Source organism: Antechinus flavipes, chromosome 1 (genome assembly GCF_016432865.1).
Source record: "Antechinus flavipes isolate AdamAnt ecotype Samford, QLD, Australia chromosome 1, AdamAnt_v2, whole genome shotgun sequence".
Lineage (NCBI taxonomy): Eukaryota > Metazoa > Chordata > Mammalia > Dasyuromorphia > Dasyuridae > Antechinus > Antechinus flavipes.
In genome coordinates, this window is record NC_067398.1 from 309,512,549 (window position 1) to 309,534,856 (window position 22,308).

A 22,308-nucleotide genomic window follows, 5' to 3' on the forward strand; every position below is an offset into this window, starting at 1 on the left:
ACAATACATATTTGCAGAACCGAACAGTTCTCCTGTTGCACAGGGAGAATTGGATTCAGAAGGTAAAAATAACTCGGGAAGAAAAACAAAAATGCAAATAGTTCACATTCATTTCCCAGTGTTCCTTCTTTGGGTGTAGCTGTTTCTGTCCATCATTTATCCATTGAAACTCAGTTAGGTCTTTTTGTCATAGAAATCCACTTCCATCAGAATACATCCTCATACAATATCGTTGTCGAAGTGTATAATGATCTCCTGGTTCTGCTCATCTCACTTAGCATCAGTCCGTGTAGGTCTCTCCAAGTCTCTCTGTATTCATCCTGCTGGTCATTCCTTACAGAGCAATAATATTCCATAACATTCATATACCACAATTTACCCAGCCATTCTCCAATTGATGGGCATCCATTCATTTTCCAGTTTCTAGCCACTACAAACAGGGCTGCTACAAACATTTTGGCACATACAGGTCCCTTTCCCTTTTTTAGTATCTCTTTGGGGTATAAGCCCAAGTTATTGGCATTTTAAAAGAAGATTTTTTGCTTATGTAAAAAAATTGCTAATTGGTGGAATTTGAGACAATATAAAAGTGAAATGAGAAAAAAAAAATAGAAGTGTGAAGTGTAAGAGGGGAAGATGTTTTTGGATGGGTGAACTATAATAGTTTGATCTTATTTCAGAATTTGTCCCTGTGGTCAACTCATTTAATCGATTTATGTTTTTCATATCTTTTCTCTTTCTATTTATGAAATGATATTTTTTTCTGAAAGCTTAAGTTTTTTCCATAACTAATTTCATGATAGTGACTTTATTATTGGGGAAATCAGGACAGGTCAGGGGTGACCCATAAATATGGTTTCTTTGTAGGTAAGGATTATCTTCAGGCAAACAAGTTAGGTGAGTAGATTTACAAATAGATTTACAAAATATTATGTATATGTGGAATAGAATAAACAAATAAAAAATGAATATTTATCACAAACCCATAGGCAGTGAATGAGATAGAAATTAGATTTGGATTTCTTAGGTAAGATTTCCTGGAAGAGTTAGATATTTAACTTTAAATCCTGGATTGAGATTAGTGACATGATATTTAAAACAGGAGAGTCTGAGTAAAAAAATTAACTTCTCAGAGTTTGAAGGAAGCAGAGGCTTGCAGGAGTTTTTTTGTGGAGTACAAGCTATAATGAGTTATTCATGACAAGGTGATAAGTTTTGTGATAGAAAAGGAAAGAAACAAGTAGATAAAAAATATTGTATGCTTAGGCTGTAATTCCATAAACATTGAGAATTGAAAGGAAAGACCATGTGTTCTCTGTGTTACAAAAGACAAAATGAGTGACACTGGCCTATAAAACTTATCTTATCTTCCAATCTATCTAAAATATGGGAACACAGACTTCTAACAAAGACCACTCCCTTAAATAGCAGAGGCAGCTGCTTGAAATACTATGGAATTAATTTTCAGCAACAGACTTGGGATTTGTCATCATTCTCTTGTAAGATTGCCACATTGCAGAAACTGATAATTTGATGATTTTGTAGGAAGTAAAAGTAGGATTGCATAGCTGTTAGCTGAAGGATTTCCCATATAATATATGACCCAGAGATGTAAGTGAGGTACATGTTTTGTTTTATTTCCCCTGCATTTAAATGTTGCTAATTCTTGGAAAAATATCCATAGAATAAAATGTTGGGGACTTATGCTATAATCCTTTTGGAATAATTTAATAGTTAAATCATAATTTGAGATCTTGTATACTGTCCCATGTACTATAGGCAAATCACTTAGTTTCTTTAAAGATCAATTTCCTTATCAGTAAAATGGATATGATAATACTTAACATTATTTTACAGGATTGTTTCAAGTACAGCTCTTTGTAAATTACAAAGTGCTTTGTAAATGTGAACTATTAATAATTCACAAAATTTAATGGTATTGATGATTTGCTGACAGCTTTCTCTAAAATTAATTGAAAAAAAAATATGTGAAATAGAAGTATACATTTCAACTTATTGCCACAGTACTGTTAATATAATATGAAATCAGATAATTTAAGATCATAATACTATTCACAGTATTAATAAAATAAATTAGATTTTCTGATACTTCTCCAGGTAAAGAGAAAAATAAGAGGAACATACCCTTAGCTTTCTTTATATTTAACATGATTTTTTAAAAACTTGCCATCTTTTATGTTTTAAAAATTTCTGACTCTACACTGCTCTTCAGTTTGGATAGTAAGGTGATATATTGAAGTCAGTTCTGTTGAAGTGACTAAGGCTTATATTATATATAACAGCTATGCAAAGCAGGAATGGTTTACTTGGAGAGCAAAGGAGGACACTGATTTCTCATGTCTGATCACCAGTATCTGACCAGCCTACACTTTACACATCTAGGGTTTTTTTTCTTTTTCATATATGAGACCTAAAATTTTATTTTCATTTAACTAAAGGGGAAGTCTTTGAGACATAAATTTAAAGGGACAAAGACCCTCGCTTCTGTTGTTTGTTATTGTAATGGTTTTTGAAGACTGTCCTGACAACTGCCTGGTCACACTTGAATTTATTCCGATTTACTAGTTCATGTGCACTTTTAGGGAGATAATAATGTGGTGGGGAAAGCACTATATTAAGAAAAAGAACATCTGAGGTCTTTAGTTTCAGCAAACATTTGTTAAATGTCAATTGTGACAAGGCATTGCACTAGGCACTGGGTATATAGAGATAGAAACAATAGTCCCTATCCTGAAGGATCTTAGGTCTTATTTGGGGGGAAAGCCCATTTTTACTTCTGTAGTGCTTTCTTCACAATCATCCATCTTGCATTGTTGAATTTAGTTCTTATATAGCTTATGAATGTGAGAAAACACCTCACCCCTCAATGCTTCCATTTCCTTAGTTCTAATGTGGAAATTGTAATAACCACTCCTTACTTGCTTCATGCTGATCCACTGGAGTTTAATATATTGCAGTTGGAGAAAAATGCAAGATCCCTTCCAATTAGTGTGCTCTTTTGTTCTGTCTGTCTGTCTCTCTGTGTACAAATGTGATGTCATAATAATAATATCCATTCTTATTATAGGATTTTGTCCACAGCTGGGAAATATCTTGCAGACTCTTACAGCCCTCGTAGTTTGACGGGCTTTCAGGATAGCAGCCTGACAGATAAGAAGAGCTCTGTTAAAAATCCATGGCAGGAATATAATTATCTTCAGAAGGAGAATCCAGTAGAATATGCCAGTTTAATGGAAGTACTTTATACTCTCAAGGTATGAGACCAGACAACAATGTTCTTGGGAACAAAAGCTTTTCCCTTGGCACTTTAACTATGAAAGTTTTTAAGGTACAATGCTCTTCCCCCAACATAGTTGTTTTTGCTCATTGTGTAAGATTTATGCTGCTGCTTGCCTTATGGCCATTGTTCTTTTCCATTTATACATTGAATCTCACTTAAGTCTGTCGACAACCTGTGTTAACTCTGAAAAAATATTCTTGGCATTTCACTTAAGTCTGTCTACCTGTGTTAACTCTGAAGAAATATTCTTGGCATTTGGGGATAAAAACTATTTCAACAAAAGGGGTGATGCAAAAAGCAAATTGTGATTTATATTGTGAATGGTACCATTGATAATGTATGGCCTACCAGTTTTATATCCAGAAATGTTTTCAATAAATTTGGTATAAAAACTTTGTACCCGTCTTGTACCGAATCTTGTCAAGTGGACCTCATTACGCCTTTTTGGCCATGCGTATCCTTATGTTTTTTAGTCAATTATTTCCCTAGTTACTCCATACTCTAGGGCAGGATCATATCTTAATGCTGGTATGTCATCTTTATGTGGCTTACTTGTACTCTACAACCTGGCCCCCCTTAGCTGGCTGTTTTTGTGTCTCACACATGTTTCTTAAAGTAATTCTGTAAATCCATTCATCCGTGTTTTTGTGATTAGGTTAAGGTAACTTTGTTTATCTTTATTGCTAATCTGATTTATGTCTGTTTGTTTTAATTGACTCATTTATAATAACAAAACTAAGGTTACAATTTCTGTTGTGGTATTTTCTCAGGCTGTTTAGAATTCCTTGAAACTTATACAAATGGTACATATGCTGCCTTTTAGTTAAATTTTATTGACTTGACCTTGGAAAGCATGATCATGTTTATGTTTTTAGTGTATATTGATGTTAAGCTAGTGATTTTTCCCCCCTATCTTTTACCCCATTCCCTGGATGGTCAGAAATTATATAAAGATATTCCTTAAATCCTAGGTTGGTTTTTTTTTACCCTGCCATTTAAATTTTTAAAAAAGTTTTGTCATTTAATGTCTTTTGTGGTTGTCTTTGTATGGAACTTTGTATTTAGAGATATTAGTCCTATACTTAATAAAAATCTTGTGGTTTTTGGGTCTGCTTATTAATATGCCCTTTTATTCTTATGTAGGAAAAAGGCTCAAGTAATCACAACCTGCTATCTGCTTCTCGTACAGCCTTAACTCGCCTTAATCAGCAGGCGCACCAATTGGCTTTTGATTCTGTTTTTCTGCGCATCAAACAACAGCTTCTACTAATTTCTAAGATGGAGGTGAGTTTTTTGAAGTTTCTTCCAGGTACCTGTTATGATTTATTTCAGAGCCCTCTTTTCCGTCAGGAAGCCAGCCATCTTTGCTTCTTGTTTAAATGTAGGGCTAACAGTCGCCTTTTATTTCTAGAACTTTTAAGGAAAGTTCCTTTTTGATGTCTTAGAACCTATCTCAAGGGTTTACTTTTCTTCTATAAGTTATTATTTAACATGGATTCTTGAGTTAATACCATTAACTTGAGTTAGATTTGTATTATTCAGACCAGCAATGAAAGAATAAATAGAAAAAACATTGTGAAGGAAAAATTAACAGGACTTGGTGGTGCCATCAACAGAATATATCCAGAAAATATATTATGTATCTCAATAAACATGAAACAATAAAAAATACAAATTCATTTTTCTTTTTTTTTTTTACACTTTCCAGTTTAGATTCTTATTACTTCAGTCATGCCTCTAGCCTCCCTGCCTCCAGTTTTTCTTCTTTATACTACATATTTAGCACTGTCACCTGATTCAGCTTCCCATAATCCTTTTTCCTTCATGTCATACCTTTGTTCACAATCTCCTTTAAGATAAAGGCCAAACTCCCGATAATTAAAATCTTTCATTGTCTGAACATGAGATATCTTTTCAAATTTATTTCCCACTATTCCACTACTGTATAAACTTTTTGTTCTGGCCACACTGGTTTATGTAGCAATCTCCAAATAAGATTATCATTTATGTTAATTACTTTTTCCTTGTTATTCTCCTCAAGTGGAATTATTCTTCACTTTTCATCTGTCATAATTCTACATTCAGCTTAAATATATCTTTCATGAAGTCTCTTTTGATTGACCTAGCCATAAAGAATCTTTTTCCTTTTATTGTGCTTATTGTCTGGTACAGAGGAAAGAACATTGACTCTGAATTCAGACAACATAAGTTTAATTCCCACCTCTGAAATTTACTTACTAATGTGACCTTGGCCAAGACATTTAGACTCCTTGAATTTCAGTTTCTCATCTGTAAAATGAAGGGCTTGGACTAAATGCATTGGGGTCCTTTCTAGATTTGTGATCCTATGGCACTTCTTTTATACTGCTTTGTAATATAATTTTTTTGTCACATCTCCTCTATTGAATTCCTTAAGGAAGGAAGGAAGGAAAAAAAAGAAGGGAAGGAAGAACCATGCTTTTGAAAAATCTTTTTTACTTTAGCACATAGACAGTGCTTTGCATACAGAAGATACTAAGTAAATATTGAATTGGAAGAATAAATGTAGATACTTGAAATGTTAATTTGTAGTAAATTTTAAATTGACAGGAAGGAAAACATTGAGAATAAAGACATATTTGAAATCAAACAAGGGAATTTCAAAGCAAGAATTGTTAACTGGGACAAGGTAACTAAAAAACTTAGGCAGGAGTAGAGAAATCAAGAAGCTTTCTATCAGGAGTCTTTTCTAAAAGGAGGGTTGGGAATCAAGAGATGTAAGTCAGCACTTGAAAATGAGTAACACTAATAACTAATATTTATGTAGTTCCAAGAATCATAGGATTGTGGACTTAGAGTTGGAAGGGACCCTAAAAGCCCAGTCCTGTTATTTTACAGCAGAGGAACTAAAACCTAGTGAGATTAAATGACTTGCCCAGAATCACATTGGTAATAGTGCCAGTTTGGAATGCAAATTAAAATTTTTGACTTCAAATCCAGTGCTCCTGCCATTGCACTGTACAACTTAAAACAGTTAGCTTTACGAAGCATTTTTCACACTCATCTTATTTGAACCTCCTAAGAACTGTGTGGTAGATAGGACAGGGATTATCATTTCCATTTTACACATGAGGAAACTAATGATCTTTGAATTTTAATAACTTGTTGACAGTCATATGTTGTTATGTGTCAGGAGTGGATATATACTGAATGCTGGCTCCAAATATAGTATCCTTTCCCCTACACCATACTAAACCAGAGCTTCAGGGCCATATTCTACAGTCTAGGTTCATTTAAGAACAGGCTATTGATGGATTCAGGGGTTTGATGAAGACAGAATTATTTAATAATATTGATTTTTTTCCCCCCTTTTTCAGAGTTGGAACACAGCTGGAATTGGAGAGACATTGACAGATGATCTTCCCACATTTAGTCTTACCCCTCTTGAATATATTAGCAATGTAAGAGAGAGAACATATTGATTGCTTTTGGACAGCCATGACAAAAAAAAAAAAAAAAAATCTTTGTGTGTTTTGGTTGTTAGACATTGAGATTAAGTAGTTGGTTATCCCAGTTCTTTATTTTATATTTTAACTTTTACAGTGTCTGCACTTGTCACATTCTTTAAGGAAAAATCTATTTTAGAGCCTTTTGAAACATATATGGTAGCTAAAAGATAAATATGGAGTTTCTTGAAAAGGAAAAAGAATAAAATATATTAAATAAGTGATATGTGGAAAGCTCCAGGATTAGAAGTTAGTGATGCTCTTTTGATTTTCTCAGTCCTTTACAGAATTGGGGAAAGTGTTGGCAACACAAACAAATGAGCAGTCTTTATTATTTTGGTCTTCTTTCCATCAAGCAATCTAAAAACTTATTCTAGTCAATTAAAAATAAATGTCAACTTTAAATATTCTGCTATCTCTGTTGGAAAGAGTGTAAACTAGTAATGTTTTTCACAGGCTAGTTAACTATACTACAGTCACAATATTGTAAATAAACAAGAAAGCAACACTTGGATTCTAGCCTGGACATGACTTACTTTTTGTTATTTACATCTGATTGGTTTTTTTTTTTCCTGTAAAATTAGTATAACATCAACAACTTTCTAGAGGTAGTGGGAGATTTAATGAGATTCTGTTTATATAATTAGTAATCATAATCATTTAATTTTCACTGAAAGTCAGCATTGTCTTGGTAAAAATAAGTAGTTCATATTTCTATAGTCCTTCAAGGGTTATCAAAGAGCATACTGTTTCAGGGTAACTAATAGATTGGAATGAGAATATTGACCCATTAAGGCTAGTCCATTTTTTGAGAGTCAGAAGAAATATAAAAACCATGAAAGTCAAAAGAGTTATTTTAGAGGGTTCTTTATAGCTAGAATCTGGGCATGACCATTTACATTTGATATTTTAGACATTGTGGTATTCTTTGAATTTTGATTCATATAAAACAGTAAGACAGGATGACCACCAAAAAGATCCTGGAATCTAGCCAATCTGTTAGCCATGTTGATTATGTCTGCACTTTGCTGAGCTAGACTGGGCTGTACCTATAAGATAAGCTGAAGTATGGCAGCCACAACCACAATCAACAATTGTTTTAAACACTGATTTAGATTAGTCTATGAGACTAATCTTCTGTGAGCTGCCAGAATTACAATGATAGAATAAAGTAGCACTCATAGTCTGAGGCAAGACATAGGTCACGGATAAATCTCGAAGGCAAAGTTGCATATAGCACTGGCATCTGAAATTATTGTTTGAATCTTCTAGTCAGAGAATGGTATTTATATGTAGGCAATAGAGAAAAGCCTGTGGATCATCTCCTGATCTCTATAAATATACCTACTCATAAAATTAGCAGGTAAATCAAGAGTAACTGATCATGATTACACAAACATACACACAAACCTATATTACATATTCAAAATATCATTGGTTTAAGAAAGTCTGTAATAATGGTCAGTGAAACTAAATTCTGGAAAGAAATTGAGGTCAAAGAGCTTTGGTATCAAGATATTTTGTCTCTTTTATTTTCCTTTGAATAAGCATATTAGTATAATTAATATATTAAATAATTGCTTGCATTCTGCCAACACAAATCTATTATGACAGTCAAAATCCAAGTAGAGGTAAGCTGTCTGTTGGAAATACAGAACTGGAATACAGGTGAGATCTCTGGGCTAGAGATAATGTAGATTGGTATTTTGTCTAAAAGGGACAATAGCCAGAACCTGTTTTGTCCTGAAAGTAAATAAAATTACCTAGGAAATAAATATTGAGAGAAAAAAGTAGCCAGCTGAGGGGGTCTTAGATATTGTCAACTTCAACTTAAAATGTACATTCTGACTATTAAAATATGAATTTGCCCAAGTTGAGTAAGGACTTTGAATAAAAAAGAATGCTGGTTTCCTTTATTCTGCTACCAATTAGAAGTATAAACTAGCAACCTTTGTGTGTGTGTGTGTGTGTGTGTGTGTGTGTGTGTTGTAGTAGTAGTAGTAGTAGTAGTAGTAGTAGTAGTAGTAGTAGTAGTAGTACTAAAATGTTTGTACTTATTGTGTCTGAACCTTAATGAGAATAGTATTTTATTTTATGTTTAGATTGGACAATATATCATGTCTCTCCCACTAAATCTTGAGCCATTTGTTACCCAGGAAGATTCTGCTTTGGAATTAGCTTTGCATGCTGGAAAGCTTCCGTTTCCTCCTGAGCAAGGTAAGAAAATCACTTAGCTGCTTTGACACTTTGAAAAAACACTGATTCAGATATTTCTAACCTAGCGAGAAGAGAGTACTGAATGTCACAAATCTTAGGTTTGTAGTGGAAAAGAACCTTGTCATCATCTCCTCCAAAACCCTTACTTTGTACATGAGGAAACTGAAGCTTAAAGAGATTCAGTGATTTGCCTAGAGTTGTGAGGGTCATAAAGAGTAGAAATTCAGAATATTAAATCCAGCACTTTTTTGAGAGCATCATGCTGAACTTCTGTCATTGAAGCACTTTGATACTTTCATATATATGAAACATGTTGAATCTTAGATATTATTTGGAATATTTTATGGATAAGGAAACTGAGACCAGAGAAAGAAATATAAGAAATATAAGAAATAAAAGAGAAAGAAATAAGAAATACTCTTATCTCAGATCTACTGGTTTAGCCCAGATTAGAAGCTAGTTCTTTTAATTCCCATTCCATTCTTTTTATGCCCTTCTCATCAGTGAATTAATTCATTTTAGTAGAATTAACAATTGTGGATCAACAGTTTTCAAAGGACCACAATGTGGAATTGTGAGTCTGAAGTAAGGAGAAAGTATTCACTAAGATGTTTAACTCGTACTGTTGATGTTTGCCACTCTCTAATGGGCATTTATAATAGAACAGGTCAGGGCTGATAGTATTTATTGATAAGCAGAAAGTGATAGATTTAAGGTTCCTGGAAATTTTGCTTCAAATGGAGGGTCAGCTGATAGGCATAGGTTGGGTCACAGACCCAGAAAACAGAGATAAGCATTACTGACCTCCAAGGTGAATTCAGAACATTCATGTTCTCTTTGGGTAAAGTCAAAAGTCCTTGGGTGCAACTTAATCAAAAGCATTTCCATGAAGTAGTTGCTATTAAAATTAGGGAAGATTGAAGTAATTACAAGACTTCACTGAAACCAAATCCAAAGTTAAAAAATATAGAGCTGTTATTGTTCAAAAACCTAGCTTTTCAACATCTCTTTTTGAAACTCTTTTCTTTTCTTTTTTTTTTTTAAATTTAAATTTTATTTTATTTAATAATAACTTTGTATTGACAGAACCCATGCCAGGATAATTTTTTATAACATTATCCCTTGCACTCGCTTATGTTTCGATTTTTCCCCTCCCTCCTTCCACCCCCTCCCCCCCCAGAAGGCAAGCAGTCCTATATATGTTAAATATTTTGCAGTATATCCTAGATACAATACATATTTACAGAACCGAACAGTTCTCCTGTTGCATAGGGAGAATTGGATTCAGAAGGTAAAAATAACTTGGAAAGAAAATCAAAAATGCAAATAGTTCACATTCGTTTCCCAGTGTTCCTTCTTTGGGTGTAGCTTGAAACTATTTTCTTAGCTTTGATGATAATTCTCTTACTTTGCTGGTTATCTTTTACTGGCTCTTCTTCCCTGCCTCTCTTAAACCTGTCCTCCAAGGTTTATCTATCTTCACTTTCCTTCCATCCATACTTTCAACTTCAGCTACCATTCTCATACTGAGGACTCCTGAATTTACATCGCCAACTCTGATCTTCTACCTTTGATTCATTTCTCTGCTTCCAACCAACAATGCAAAGTGTCCATTTGTATGATGTCACAGCAGATTCAACATGTCCAAAATAGGACTTATCTTAGAATTTTCTCTTCAGAACTGTTCTTCCCCTTTTCTGTTAGTGGTCCCACACTTCATCTAGTCTCTTTTTTGTAATGTTCTAGAAAAATGAATTCAAGTGGGGATTGTGAAAGAGGTATGGACTAGATTTCACTGCGTCCATAGACTTAGATGGGGTAAAAAATTTATAATCTACAGTCATACTGCTATCTAACCTAATTTTTTATTACTTTCCCTTTATTCCCGGGCCATTTCTGTTTCTCAAGCATGTCATACTCATTGCTTCCATATGTTATATTGGCCCATGTTATTTCCATATATACATTATCTGCTCCCACAATTCCACTACCATTTAGAATATATTCCCTGTTCTCTTTTTATTTTTTCTCAATAGTATTTTATTTTTCAAAATACACATAAATAATAGTTTTCAACATTCATTTTTATAAGACTTTGTGTTCCAAATTTTTCTCCTTTCTTCCCTTACAAGACAATCTGATTTGGGTTAACTATATACAATTCTTTAAAACATATTCCATATTTGTCATGTATACATTCCCCATCCTCTGTCAAAAACTAATGCTCCTTAAAGACCTAGCTCAAGACCGGTGTCTTTCATGACATTTTCATCAATTATTCCAACCCATCTTGTTCTCCTTTTCTTCCAACTCTTGTAATATTTATCAAGTACTATGCATTTTAACACTTATTTTTTGATTGTCTCGTGTGTTGGTCTTATTTAGGCCTGGAGCTTCTTGAAAACAGACCACTTTTTAGATTTCTTTTGTATCCTCTATAGCATGTAGCACAATGCTGTACACACACAGGAGATATTCAATTGGCTAATGGGATTTTTCATGGGGAGGTATCTTATTATTTCTGGTGGAATATTCTTTCTTCATTTCAGGGGACGAGTTGCCTGAGTTGGACAATATGGCTGACTACTGGTTGGGTTCCATTGCCAGGGCCACAATGCAGACATACTGTGATGTGATCCTTCAGATTCCTGAGCTAACCCCACACTCCACAAAGCAGCTGGCTACAGACATTGGTACATTTGGGGCTTATGGGAGTGGGGTAGTTGCTGTTGCTTATCCAGCTGTCCCCTAGAAAAGCTTCTTCCTTATATGCATCCCCTCAGGAACTATGGTGCAACCTTTTTGGCCCATAGGAGCAAATATAATGGGCAGATATATAACAAGTCTGCTTCCTTGCTGCCTTCATTTGGGTCATTCCAGAGCTCTCCTTATACCTCTGGTGGGATAGACCAGTTGCCAGATCAGTTATGGCACTTGCCTTCTTTCAGCATGCCCAAGCTGTGCTCCTCTGCCTCTTTCCTGAAAGGTGAGAGATCAGCATTCACTAACACAGGATACTACAGAAGGAACCTGAAAGGTTCTTTTTATAAATTCTTTCTATAAAAATCTGATTTTTCTGTGTCCAAACTATTATGTACTGCAGAATAGCCTTAGAGTACATGAGGGGCCTTATCTCTGCAATGCTGCCTGGTCTCCAGAGAAAGAGCCCTTTGCAATAAAGAGTTTCCTGAGGAGCAGCCCAAGTGCCTGCTTGTTTCTTGCAGGAAAATAACCCTGCCAGAACGGGGCATTAGATGCACTTATAGTATCCAGGTTCTCATCTGAGTGCCTGTAAAACTGTTTGATGTTCAAAAAAATCGTTTCCACAATATGAGAGAGGATTGCTAAGATAACTGTGCTTGTAAAGATGAAGTCTTCAGAACTAATTTCATAGAATCAGATTTTTTGATCTGGAAAGAACTTTAGATCATGAAGTCTAATACTTTCATTTTACTGATAAGGAAACTAAGGTTTTCCAAAGGAATGTTCATTCCCTAAATCCAACAACAAATTAATGGTAGAACTGGAAATAGAATCTAGCATTACTTTTTCTGTTATGCCATATTATTTCCCAAATAGAACACATTTTTGTTCATGGGCCTCATCTAAATTCATAGACTCATAGACTATTGTACAAAAGGGACCAAAATGGTCATCTAGTCCAACTTCCTCATTTTATAGGTGAGGAAACAAAGGCATAGGGAGTTCTAAGTGATTTGCCTAGAATCTCATAGCTAATGAATTGCAGATCTGGAATTACAACTCAAGTGTTTTTATTCATCTTCCAGTTATCTATTAAGCAATCAGGATCACAACATAAGCACTTTTTCCCACTTCACTGGGCATATTATATTTAGGAAAATAAAAAAAAAATGAAACTCATTCATCTGTGTTACTGCTTATTAATTGTTTTAGGCAAAGGTCTTGGTGAAGAACAGAGGCTTAATCCTTTAGATCAGGGGTCCTCAAACTTTTTAAATAGGGGGCCAGTTCACTGTCCCTCAGACTGCTGGAGGGCCGGACTATAGTAAAAACAAAAACTTTGTTTTGTGGGCCCTTAAATAAAGAAACTTCATAGCTCTGGGTGAGGGGGATAATCGTCCTCCGCTGCCACATCTGGCCTGAGGCTGTAGTTTGAGGACCCCTGCTAGATTGATGGAGTTCTTGTAAATTATAATCATCTATGTTATTCCTTTTCCCATATATTTTAAAGAGACATCCAAGAAGTCATTGAATTGCAGTCAGCTGAACAGGTTATCTAAGCAGTTAAACAGATGCTTGATTTGGTATATTTATTATCTAGGCAACATCTTTGAGAATGGACCTAGTATGATAAGATTATAAAATCAGTTATGCTAGAAACCACAAAGATACAGAACAATAAAGTGCAGCATATAATCAAATACCAATTATGTGGTACAAATTTTTGATGCATATAAATTTACAGAAGGGAATGAATGAAAGAAGAGAGGAAGGAAAACAAGGAATCGCTTTCCCAGTTTATGTCTCACTTGTTTAAGAGGCCATGTTTACCTTCTGTGTATGTTTTTTCCCTCTCATTTTAATATGTTATAAAAATAAGCATAAAAAAAGTGTAGCTAAGTTATGGGATTAGATGTAGTTATTAGTTAAAATGATACTCTTTTACAACAATAGGTTAAGGGATATAATTCACACTTAAGTTATAAATGTTATGATGAAATTTTACTAAGTGGAATATTTTTAAAGATTTATGGTTTGACTTTGGCATATTTGAATTCATATACTAATGTACTATGTTATAAGATTAGAAAGACCTGGGACAGAACTGTAGATTTTGTTCCTTAAATAGATATTTGGCAGATAGGGTAACCTGAACTTTTCTTCCTGTGTTTAGTGGCCTCATTTAGATTGCTCTTTCTTATTTACGAAGAGGATGCACTGGTCATCTTCTAGTGTAGAGTAATACTTGTTTGCTTTTAAAAAAATAACTTTGCTTGCTTACAGAGAAATCTAGAGATATATATTTTTTTCCCTTTTTAACTTCACAGACTATCTGATAAATGTGATGGATGCCTTGGGCCTTCAGCCATCCCGGGCCCTTCAGAACATGGTGACTCTCTTGAAGACCAAACCAGAGGATTATAGACAGGCAGCCAAAGGTCTTCCCCGTCGACTAGCCAGCAAAGTAGCTTCCATGAGGAATGTGAATTACTGATCTCACTGTGCAGACTTTGGAAGGAGGGTGAAAGCTAATACTCTGGGCCAGCAATAGTATTCCTATATGGATTGAGAATATTTTACCAACTTGGCCAGGAATCAAGGCATCTCCTTGAACAAGAAGAGGGCCAAAATTAATTTGTATCATCTCCAAAGGATTGTGGGTAGAGGGAATATTATTTATTAATGTAAATATTTTAATTTTTTTGAATGACATGATTTTTCAAATGGAATTTACAAATAAAATGAAGAAACTTCCAAAAAAACCCCACCAACAACTAATCTTTGTGTTACCATGAGCACCAAAATGTTGAATTATCATAGTAGCAGGCCTTTAGAGAATATAGAGATTGGCTGTAGCTTATTTGGGTTTTTGATTTTCTTGGGGTGAACAGTAGTGATACAACTAGTGCTTGCTAGGTATTGTGCTTTATTTTACATGAATGGCAGTTTGTGACTTCTGATGCTGCTTAAGGCTGGGAAACTACAATCAGGTTTTGTGTATCTGAGAATTTCCATGGATATATGACAATAAAAATAGCAAGCAATAGCTATTAGACTTTTTGATTTGGAAGAGAATAGATGATTCTTATAAAAATTATGTGCATTTCTCCTTCCTATAAGAAAAAAAAAAGATTATTTGGAACTATCTGAATAGTATGTTGTAACATTTGAGAGGGGGGACCTGTGTTGGGATAGGCAAAGGCAGGAGTGCTGACTTTTTGGGATGTTTCCAATTTTTTTTTAATTTAAAAGATAAAGTAAGTTTTGTTAATATAAATATTACGATTAAGAGAATGATGCTGAGACATTTACTCTTCTTGGGCTGTCCTTTCCATCATTTTAGATCCTTTCTTATCCATATCACTTCTTTCACTTGGTTCTCATGCTCAATCACACAAATACGAATGTGGCATTACTAACTAGAATATGTCATCTTTGGGGCTCTCAAGATGTAGTCACACTATTGTAACCAATTTGTTTGGCACTTACAGAGCCCCAACTGGGAACCTGAACCAAAAAGAATATTTCAATTTTCTTATTTTGCTGAGCATATACTGTCTCTGGTAGTAGCTAAGTCTGTGTTTGGGGATGGCCACTGGAGAAAACTGCCTTGAATAAATGAGGATAGATTCATATAAGTATCCAAGAAATCTATAGGACAACCATATGTTTATTTAAGCTGGAAAGCTTTGTGGGTTTACTGACCTTGTTCTCTTTCTCCATCCTCTATAGTAGTTTTTCTGATTACATGATATAATTCATCATTTTCTGAGCCATCCACATTTTCAAAAAAAAATGCCCAGATAATGTCATTTTGGTCTCTTGCTTTTCCTTTCCACATAATCTGGGTAGCTGGGTCCTCTCTATCACAACATCTATTATTTCTCTGGTGTCCCAACTAGAATTCTTTGAAAAGAAATGGCTCAAGGGAAGGCTTGGGGGAGGAGGGAGAGAGATAACTTGCAGTGGGACTACAAATCAATCTTACCTAGTTTTTTTCCAATTGTCCTGAATCGCAGCTCTTTTCACCTGTGACTCTTCTCTAAAAATAATCTCATCCTTGTTCTATGGGGACCCAGATTCTCCCATTTCTTCTGGCCTGTGTGTATGAAAATCTGCTTTTTTTTTCCTTAGTTACTTGGTGATAAAGGTGGTTATCACTTAAAAAAAAATTTAACTAGCAACAAAAACAGCGATAGTACAGATTCTAACCACAAGAACCCCTACAGTCCCTAATTTGTTATCATAGGCTTATCTCCATGTGGATAGCTGCCATGATTCCCTAAAGGAGACCTGTTTATGATTATCCCTCATCAGTACTTAACCCGATTCCTTTTCTTTTTTGGCTTCCAAATAGGTATCTCATATTTTACTACCCCCCAAGTTCTGATAGACCTTATTATTTTTTCTTTTCCTATTTGTAAGATTTGAAAGATAGATAGCTTTATACCCGTTCCAGCTCAGATGTTACCTCTATCCACCTCTTTGTTCTCAAATTGATTAGTTTTTTCCCCCCAAAGAAATGCTCATCTGAAGTCTGCCTTATAGTTTTTACAATCTTAAAAATACTTTGCACAAACAGAAATTATAATAGTTTCCTCTAGTCCTAATTTAATGAATGTAGTCCTTGACAACTATTCTTTTAGGAAATGGAATAATACAGTTGCTTTTCTTACTTGCTGCTCCAGGTTCTAGGGGTGTGACTCTAGGGATGGGTTGTTAATAAGCTATGGAATACAAGTAAAAGAACCCACATTCCTAGTAGCCACTAGTCCAACCCAAACGTTGGGGTTTGGAAGAAATTATTGGAAGCAGCCAGTTGAGGATGGGAGGAGATGTAAGAAAAGCTTTTTTAACCCAAGGACCCTGGGGTAGGAATTATAGGAAAAAAAAGTGGTTTGTTCAATGAGAAGTGATATAAGTGTATAAGAACTCTTTTCTGGGGTGGGACAGAAAAGAGGTTTACTTCATGTTGTGATAACCCCATTCTTTACTGGTTGCTCAGAGTCATTGTGAAGTGTGGGGGTGGAATTAGGATCAAATGATTTTTCATGGGATAAAATACTTTTCCTAAAGTCATCTAATGAGACATTAGTAAAGAAAAGATTAAACCTAAAACATCACACTTCCCAGTGTAGTGATTTTACAAAACCTCAGATGAAACTCTTGAAATAAGATGAGAGGGTTCAGAGGGAAAGGTGAAGTAGAAATTAATAAAAGGGAAATCAGTAAGGTGATAGCAATGTAAGAAAGGGTGAGAAACTTGAAGAAAGTGGGTTTTCATTGGATTAATATTGATTAATAATAATGGATTAATAATTTGAGAGAAGTATATATTTTTCCTGCTAGGTTTTGGAGACTCTCACCTGGAACCAGCTTTCCCTGTGCCCTAGGAATCTGTTGGGCCACCACACCCACTCATGTTCAATGGAGAGCCATATAAAAATCCCAGCACTACTTGGTTGTACTTCCTTACTTTTAGACTCCCCTGTCATCTGCTTCTCTAAGTTTAAGAGTTTCTGTTTTAATCTTTCCTGATGATGGCAGCTCCTGCTTGCTGCTATCTTCACACAGGGTTGGAGTCCTTCCTTGTGGCCTGCCTCTGTTTTACTGTATTATCTTGAGAAATGAGAAAAAGGAAGGGCTGGTTTTCCAGGGTCTGCTTCAGGATGTATTTTGTCCTCTGCAGGAGATGAGTTGAGAGACACCCTTTTAACTCCTAGCACATGGTTGAGTTTGTTCATGGAACTTGGATAAATGTTGAATAAAAAGAGTGCAGGAATGGAATTTCATCAATCACAATGACACAAACATTAGGCCTCTTTTGGGGACCTCTTGAAAAAGGCACTCTTTGCCACTATACCAGTTTCATTGCTTTTTTTGGAGTGCAATGAAAAATAAAATCCCCTTACCCTTTTTTTCATCTTTGTTGGGATTGTGGAAATGAGTTAGGAGAAATTCTTAGGTTTCTTTTGAAGAAAAGCTATGGAGACATAAGGGTTTTTTTTTTGTTTTTTTTGTTTTTTGGTCCAATGTTGGTTGCCTCACCTAGGTGATCACAATTGCTTGCTGACAATGCATTGAGACTGAGGGTATCTAGAGATGATTCTATCTTGAGAGAGGACACAAAGTTTTTTTTTTCTTCAGGCCTACCTTGTGATATTGAACTCTTTGCAGACTCCTCCCCCTTAACTTCAGAAGATGTGAGTGTAAATCACTGTGTTTACTAGACAGAGGAGCAGCTAACTGCACCCTAAAACAACTTTTGCCTCCTAGTTTTGCCATAGGATTTTGGTGCCTTGATGTAGAAGTTGTCAGTAAGCTTTGATCCCTAGAGCCATGAGATAGAATAAATTGGGAGCTTATTCTGCAGACTTCAAGGGGATTAGTGAGCCCAGTTCTAGATCCTCTAGTCTGAATGGTCCTGCTCATTGCTTGTGGCCTAGTCTTTGAGAGGGATCTTTGTGGTTCAAGACCTGGAAGAAAACGAGGTTTTCATTAGTGAGTGCACAAAAACTGCCTTTGCTTGACCTGTTTACAGCTTTCCCTTCTATTCCCTTCTCCAGTAACCTTCTCAGAGTAGCCACAGAACTCATCAACCTGCTGTGGCCTGAATGATTTAGGCAATTCAAAAGTCATCTTATCCCCAGAGCCTTTGAAATGGTCCCAGGAGTGTTCTGTCTGTGCAGGAGAGGTTGGGATTAGTGATGATTTTGGCTGTGTGATTATCTAAATCCTTTGTATTTCCTTTCTTTCGTTAGTACCTTTAGCTGAGGGTGGGAAAGGCAAGGAAGTCAGGTAGCTTATCCCCTCTTGGCAGAAAAATTAATAATTTAGATATTTATTGATTACTACATACCAATTACCAGGCACGGTGGATACAAAAAAACTCCAAAAAACAAAACAAACCAATAAGCACACACCTTGCTCAAAAAATTTACATTTGAAGGGAGAATATGACAAGCAGACTGGAATAATTCAAAATGAAGAAAAAAGAAAGGAGTTAATATCGGTTATTTGACATATATAAAGGTATAGCCAAAGCAAGGTCTATATAGAATGCTGGTATTATTGGTAAAAGCTTGCTTTTGGTATGATTATATGCCATAAACATTTGTGGATTTAGTGAATGATCTATATATTTCCCCTTTCACTACAGCATGTTTTATGTATCATGAGGAATAGGCCTGAATTAAGTTCTGATTACATGCATATCAGTCTTCACATTAGATGAAATGAATTTAGGGATTATCACTCTTTAGTCAGTAAAAGGTATGATTACCTCCTCTTTCTAGCTAGGAGAGGGAGCTTCTTCTAGTCTTAATTCCCAAACCTGTCTTTGCCAGACATTTTTGCTGAAGGTAGCTTGGGACCAGGGAATGTGGAGGCTCAGCCACCATTTCTTCGCTTTCTATTGTAAAAAAAAATTTTCTCTCATAGGAAATTTGAAATGGAGCCTTGGATTAAAGTATGATGATATCAAATGAAAAGTGATCATCTTACTTCCTCAAAGCCACCAAGCTGGATTTAACGTACTTGGGCATCAATAGGCAAATCAGGTAGAGTAGGCTTTTTTTCTTTTTCAAAAAAATTATTTAATTTTTTAATAAAGTTTTTTATTTTCAAAACACATGCATAGTTTTTAACATTCACCTTTGCAAAACCTTGTGTTCCAAATTTTTTTTCTCCCTTCCTGCGACCCCTCCTTTAGATGCCAAGTAATCAAATATATGTTAAACATGTAATTCTTCTACACATGTTTCACAATTATTATGCTGCACAAGAAAAATCAGATCAAAAAGGGGAAAAATGATAAAGAAAACAAAATGCAAGCAAACAATGACCACAAAAAAATGAAAATACTATGTTCAATCCACAGTTACCACAGTCCTCTCTCAGGCACAGAAGGCTTTCTCCATCACAAGATCATTGGAACTGGTCTGAATCACCTCATTGTTGAAAAGAGCCATGTCTGTCAGAATTGATCATCGTATAATCTTGTTGCTACATACAATGTTCTCCTGATTCTACTCATTTCACTTAGCGTCAATTCATGTAAGTCTCTCCAGGCCTTTCTAAAATGATGCTGCTGATCGTTTCTTATAAAACAATAATACTCCATAACATTCATATACCATAACTTATTTGTCCATTCTCTAAGTGATAGACATCCATTCAGTTTCCAGTTTCTTGCCACTACAAAAAGGGCTCATTTTTGTACAAGTGGATCCTTTTTCCTTGATTAGAATAGGTTTTTTCTAAGAACTCTAGGAAAGAAGGTCTGTCTCTACAGAGCAAATGTTAAACCCTGTGGGACTATGAATGACAACATTACCAGCATTATAAAAATGATTACTTATAATGCAGTTGACAACATTTCATGATTTATTTACGAGAGCTCATGTAGAACTTAGAGCTGGAAGGGATTTTAGAGTTCATTTAGCCCAACTTCCTCATTTTACAAGTGGGAAAACTGCAACATAAAAAGAGAAACTGGAACAAATTGGAAAAATTTCACATCCTTGGATATCAAATTTAGTGCCCTCTCTATTACATCATACTTGCCATCTTAATAAGCTAAAGGGACTTCAAGATTCTAATAAAACTCAATTTAACATGTAAAACAATTTCAGTTAGAAAAGCATTCGTTGTCTATTATATTCAAGACATTGTAGTAGGCGGTACACAGAGACAAAAACGAAATTGTCCCTGACCTCAAGGCATTTACAATCAATTGGGGAAGATAACATATAAACTGGAACATACAATATCAATACATAGTATCTAGAAGGTAATCTGAGGATTAGGGATGTCAAACAAGAAATCTTGAAATGGTCAAAGGATATTGAAAAGATAATTTTCAGACAAAGCCATTTCTAGATATATGAAAAATGCTTTAAATCACTATTGATTAGGGAAAAGCAAATTAACACAGCACTGAAGTAATACTTCATACCTTTCAGATTGGCTAAAATGACAGAAAAAGATAATGATGAATGTTGGAGATCTGGGAAAACTGGGACATTAACGCATTGTTGGTGGATCCAATCATTCTGGAGAACAATTTGTAATTATACCTACAGGGTTAAAAAACCATGCATATCCTTTGATCCAATAGTGTCTCTACTGAGCCTGTATCCCAAAGTGAGCATAAAAAAGGGAAAAGGACCCACATGTGCAAAAATGTTTGTAACAGCCCTTTTTTGTAGACATAAGGAACTGGAAATTGAGTGGAGACCCTTAGTTGAGCAATGGCTGAATAAGTTACACTATATTAATATAATGGAATATTATTGTTTGATAAGAAATTTTGAGCAGGCAGATTTCGGAAAAGCCTGAGAAGACATATAAACTTATGCTAAGTAAATTGACTGGAACCAAGACATTGTACACAGTAACAACAAGATTATGTAATCACAATTGTGATGGACTTGATTCTTTGCAACAATGAGGTGATTCAAGGGAATTCTAATACAATTGTGATGGAAAGTTCCATCCACTTCCAGAGAGAGAATTATGGATTAAAGCATATTTTCACCTTTTTTTTGTTGTTTTTTCCCTTTTTGTGTTTTTTTTCTTTTGATATGATTTTTCTTGTGCAGTATGATGAATATGGAAATATGTTTAGAAGAATTACACATGTTTAATGTTTATTGGATAGTTTGCTGTCTTGAGAGGGGAGGAGGAAGGAGAGGGAGGAAAATTTGGAGTACAAGGTTTTGCAAAAGTGAATGTTGGAAACTGTCTTTGTATGCATTTGCAAAAATAAAATGCTATTAAAATTTTTTTAAAAACACAGACAAGAAAGCTATCTTGGAAAGGTATTGCCTTAACTAACTCTAAAAAGAAATCAGGGATTCCATGAGGTGGAAGGGAGAGTTTACCAAGTATGGGGAATAGCCAGTAGTACAAGGATGAGTGGGACGTATCCTGTCAGGATTAGCAAGTATGCTTAGATTTAGAGTGCACTGAAGAAAGTAGAAAGTAAAAAGTCTAAGAATGTAGGAAGGGGTCTGATTATCCAGAACTTTAGATGCCAAACAAAGGACTTTATATTTAATCCTGCTGGCAATAAGGAGCTCTTGGAATATAATAAGCAGGATAGAGTAATATGGTCAGATCTTTACATCAAGAAAATCACTTTGGCAGCTTTATGTAGGATGGATTGGAATGGGGATAGATGAGGCAGGAACACCAAGGTGTTTTAAAGTCATTATAGTAGTTTAAAAGGTGATGAAAACATGGGTGGTGGCTATGAGAAGAGGAAAAAAAGGGGAGGTATGTGAGAGATGTACTAGAGAAAAAATTATATAGTTTGGCTACTGACTGGATATGAGAAGTGAACAAGAGAAAGGAGTTGATGGCATTAAGGTTTTGATGCTCAGGAATTGGAAGGATGGTGGAATTTTCAACAATAATAGAGAGTTTCAGCAGCAAGAAGGATTTTGGGAAATAAATTCAATTTTGGACATACTAGATATGCCTTTAGGATGTGAAGTTTAAGACGCCCAATAGGTAGCTAGTGATGTGGAACAAAGGAGAGAGAGTAGGACTGGCTAGTCACCTTTCTAAAGCTGATAACTGCACCCTTAGATATTATTA

General features: G+C 35.1%; 1 protein-coding gene across 1 annotated transcript in view; it reads left to right on the forward strand.

Moving 5' to 3' along the window:
- The window catches only part of COG7 (component of oligomeric golgi complex 7), a 62,697-nt gene extending 48,229 nt beyond the window's left edge, over window positions 1-14,468 (forward strand). Inside the window, exons 12-17 of the mRNA XM_051964744.1 lie at window positions 3,089-3,275; window positions 4,445-4,585; window positions 6,658-6,741; window positions 8,889-9,003; window positions 11,553-11,696; window positions 14,034-14,468. Of these exons, the coding sequence (XP_051820704.1) occupies window positions 3,089-3,275; window positions 4,445-4,585; window positions 6,658-6,741; window positions 8,889-9,003; window positions 11,553-11,696; window positions 14,034-14,200 (838 nt within the window). The 3' untranslated portion in view covers window positions 14,201-14,468. The remainder of the gene's footprint in view (window positions 1-3,088; window positions 3,276-4,444; window positions 4,586-6,657; window positions 6,742-8,888; window positions 9,004-11,552; window positions 11,697-14,033) is intronic.
- The last annotated feature ends 7,840 nt before the right edge of the window (window positions 14,469-22,308 follow it).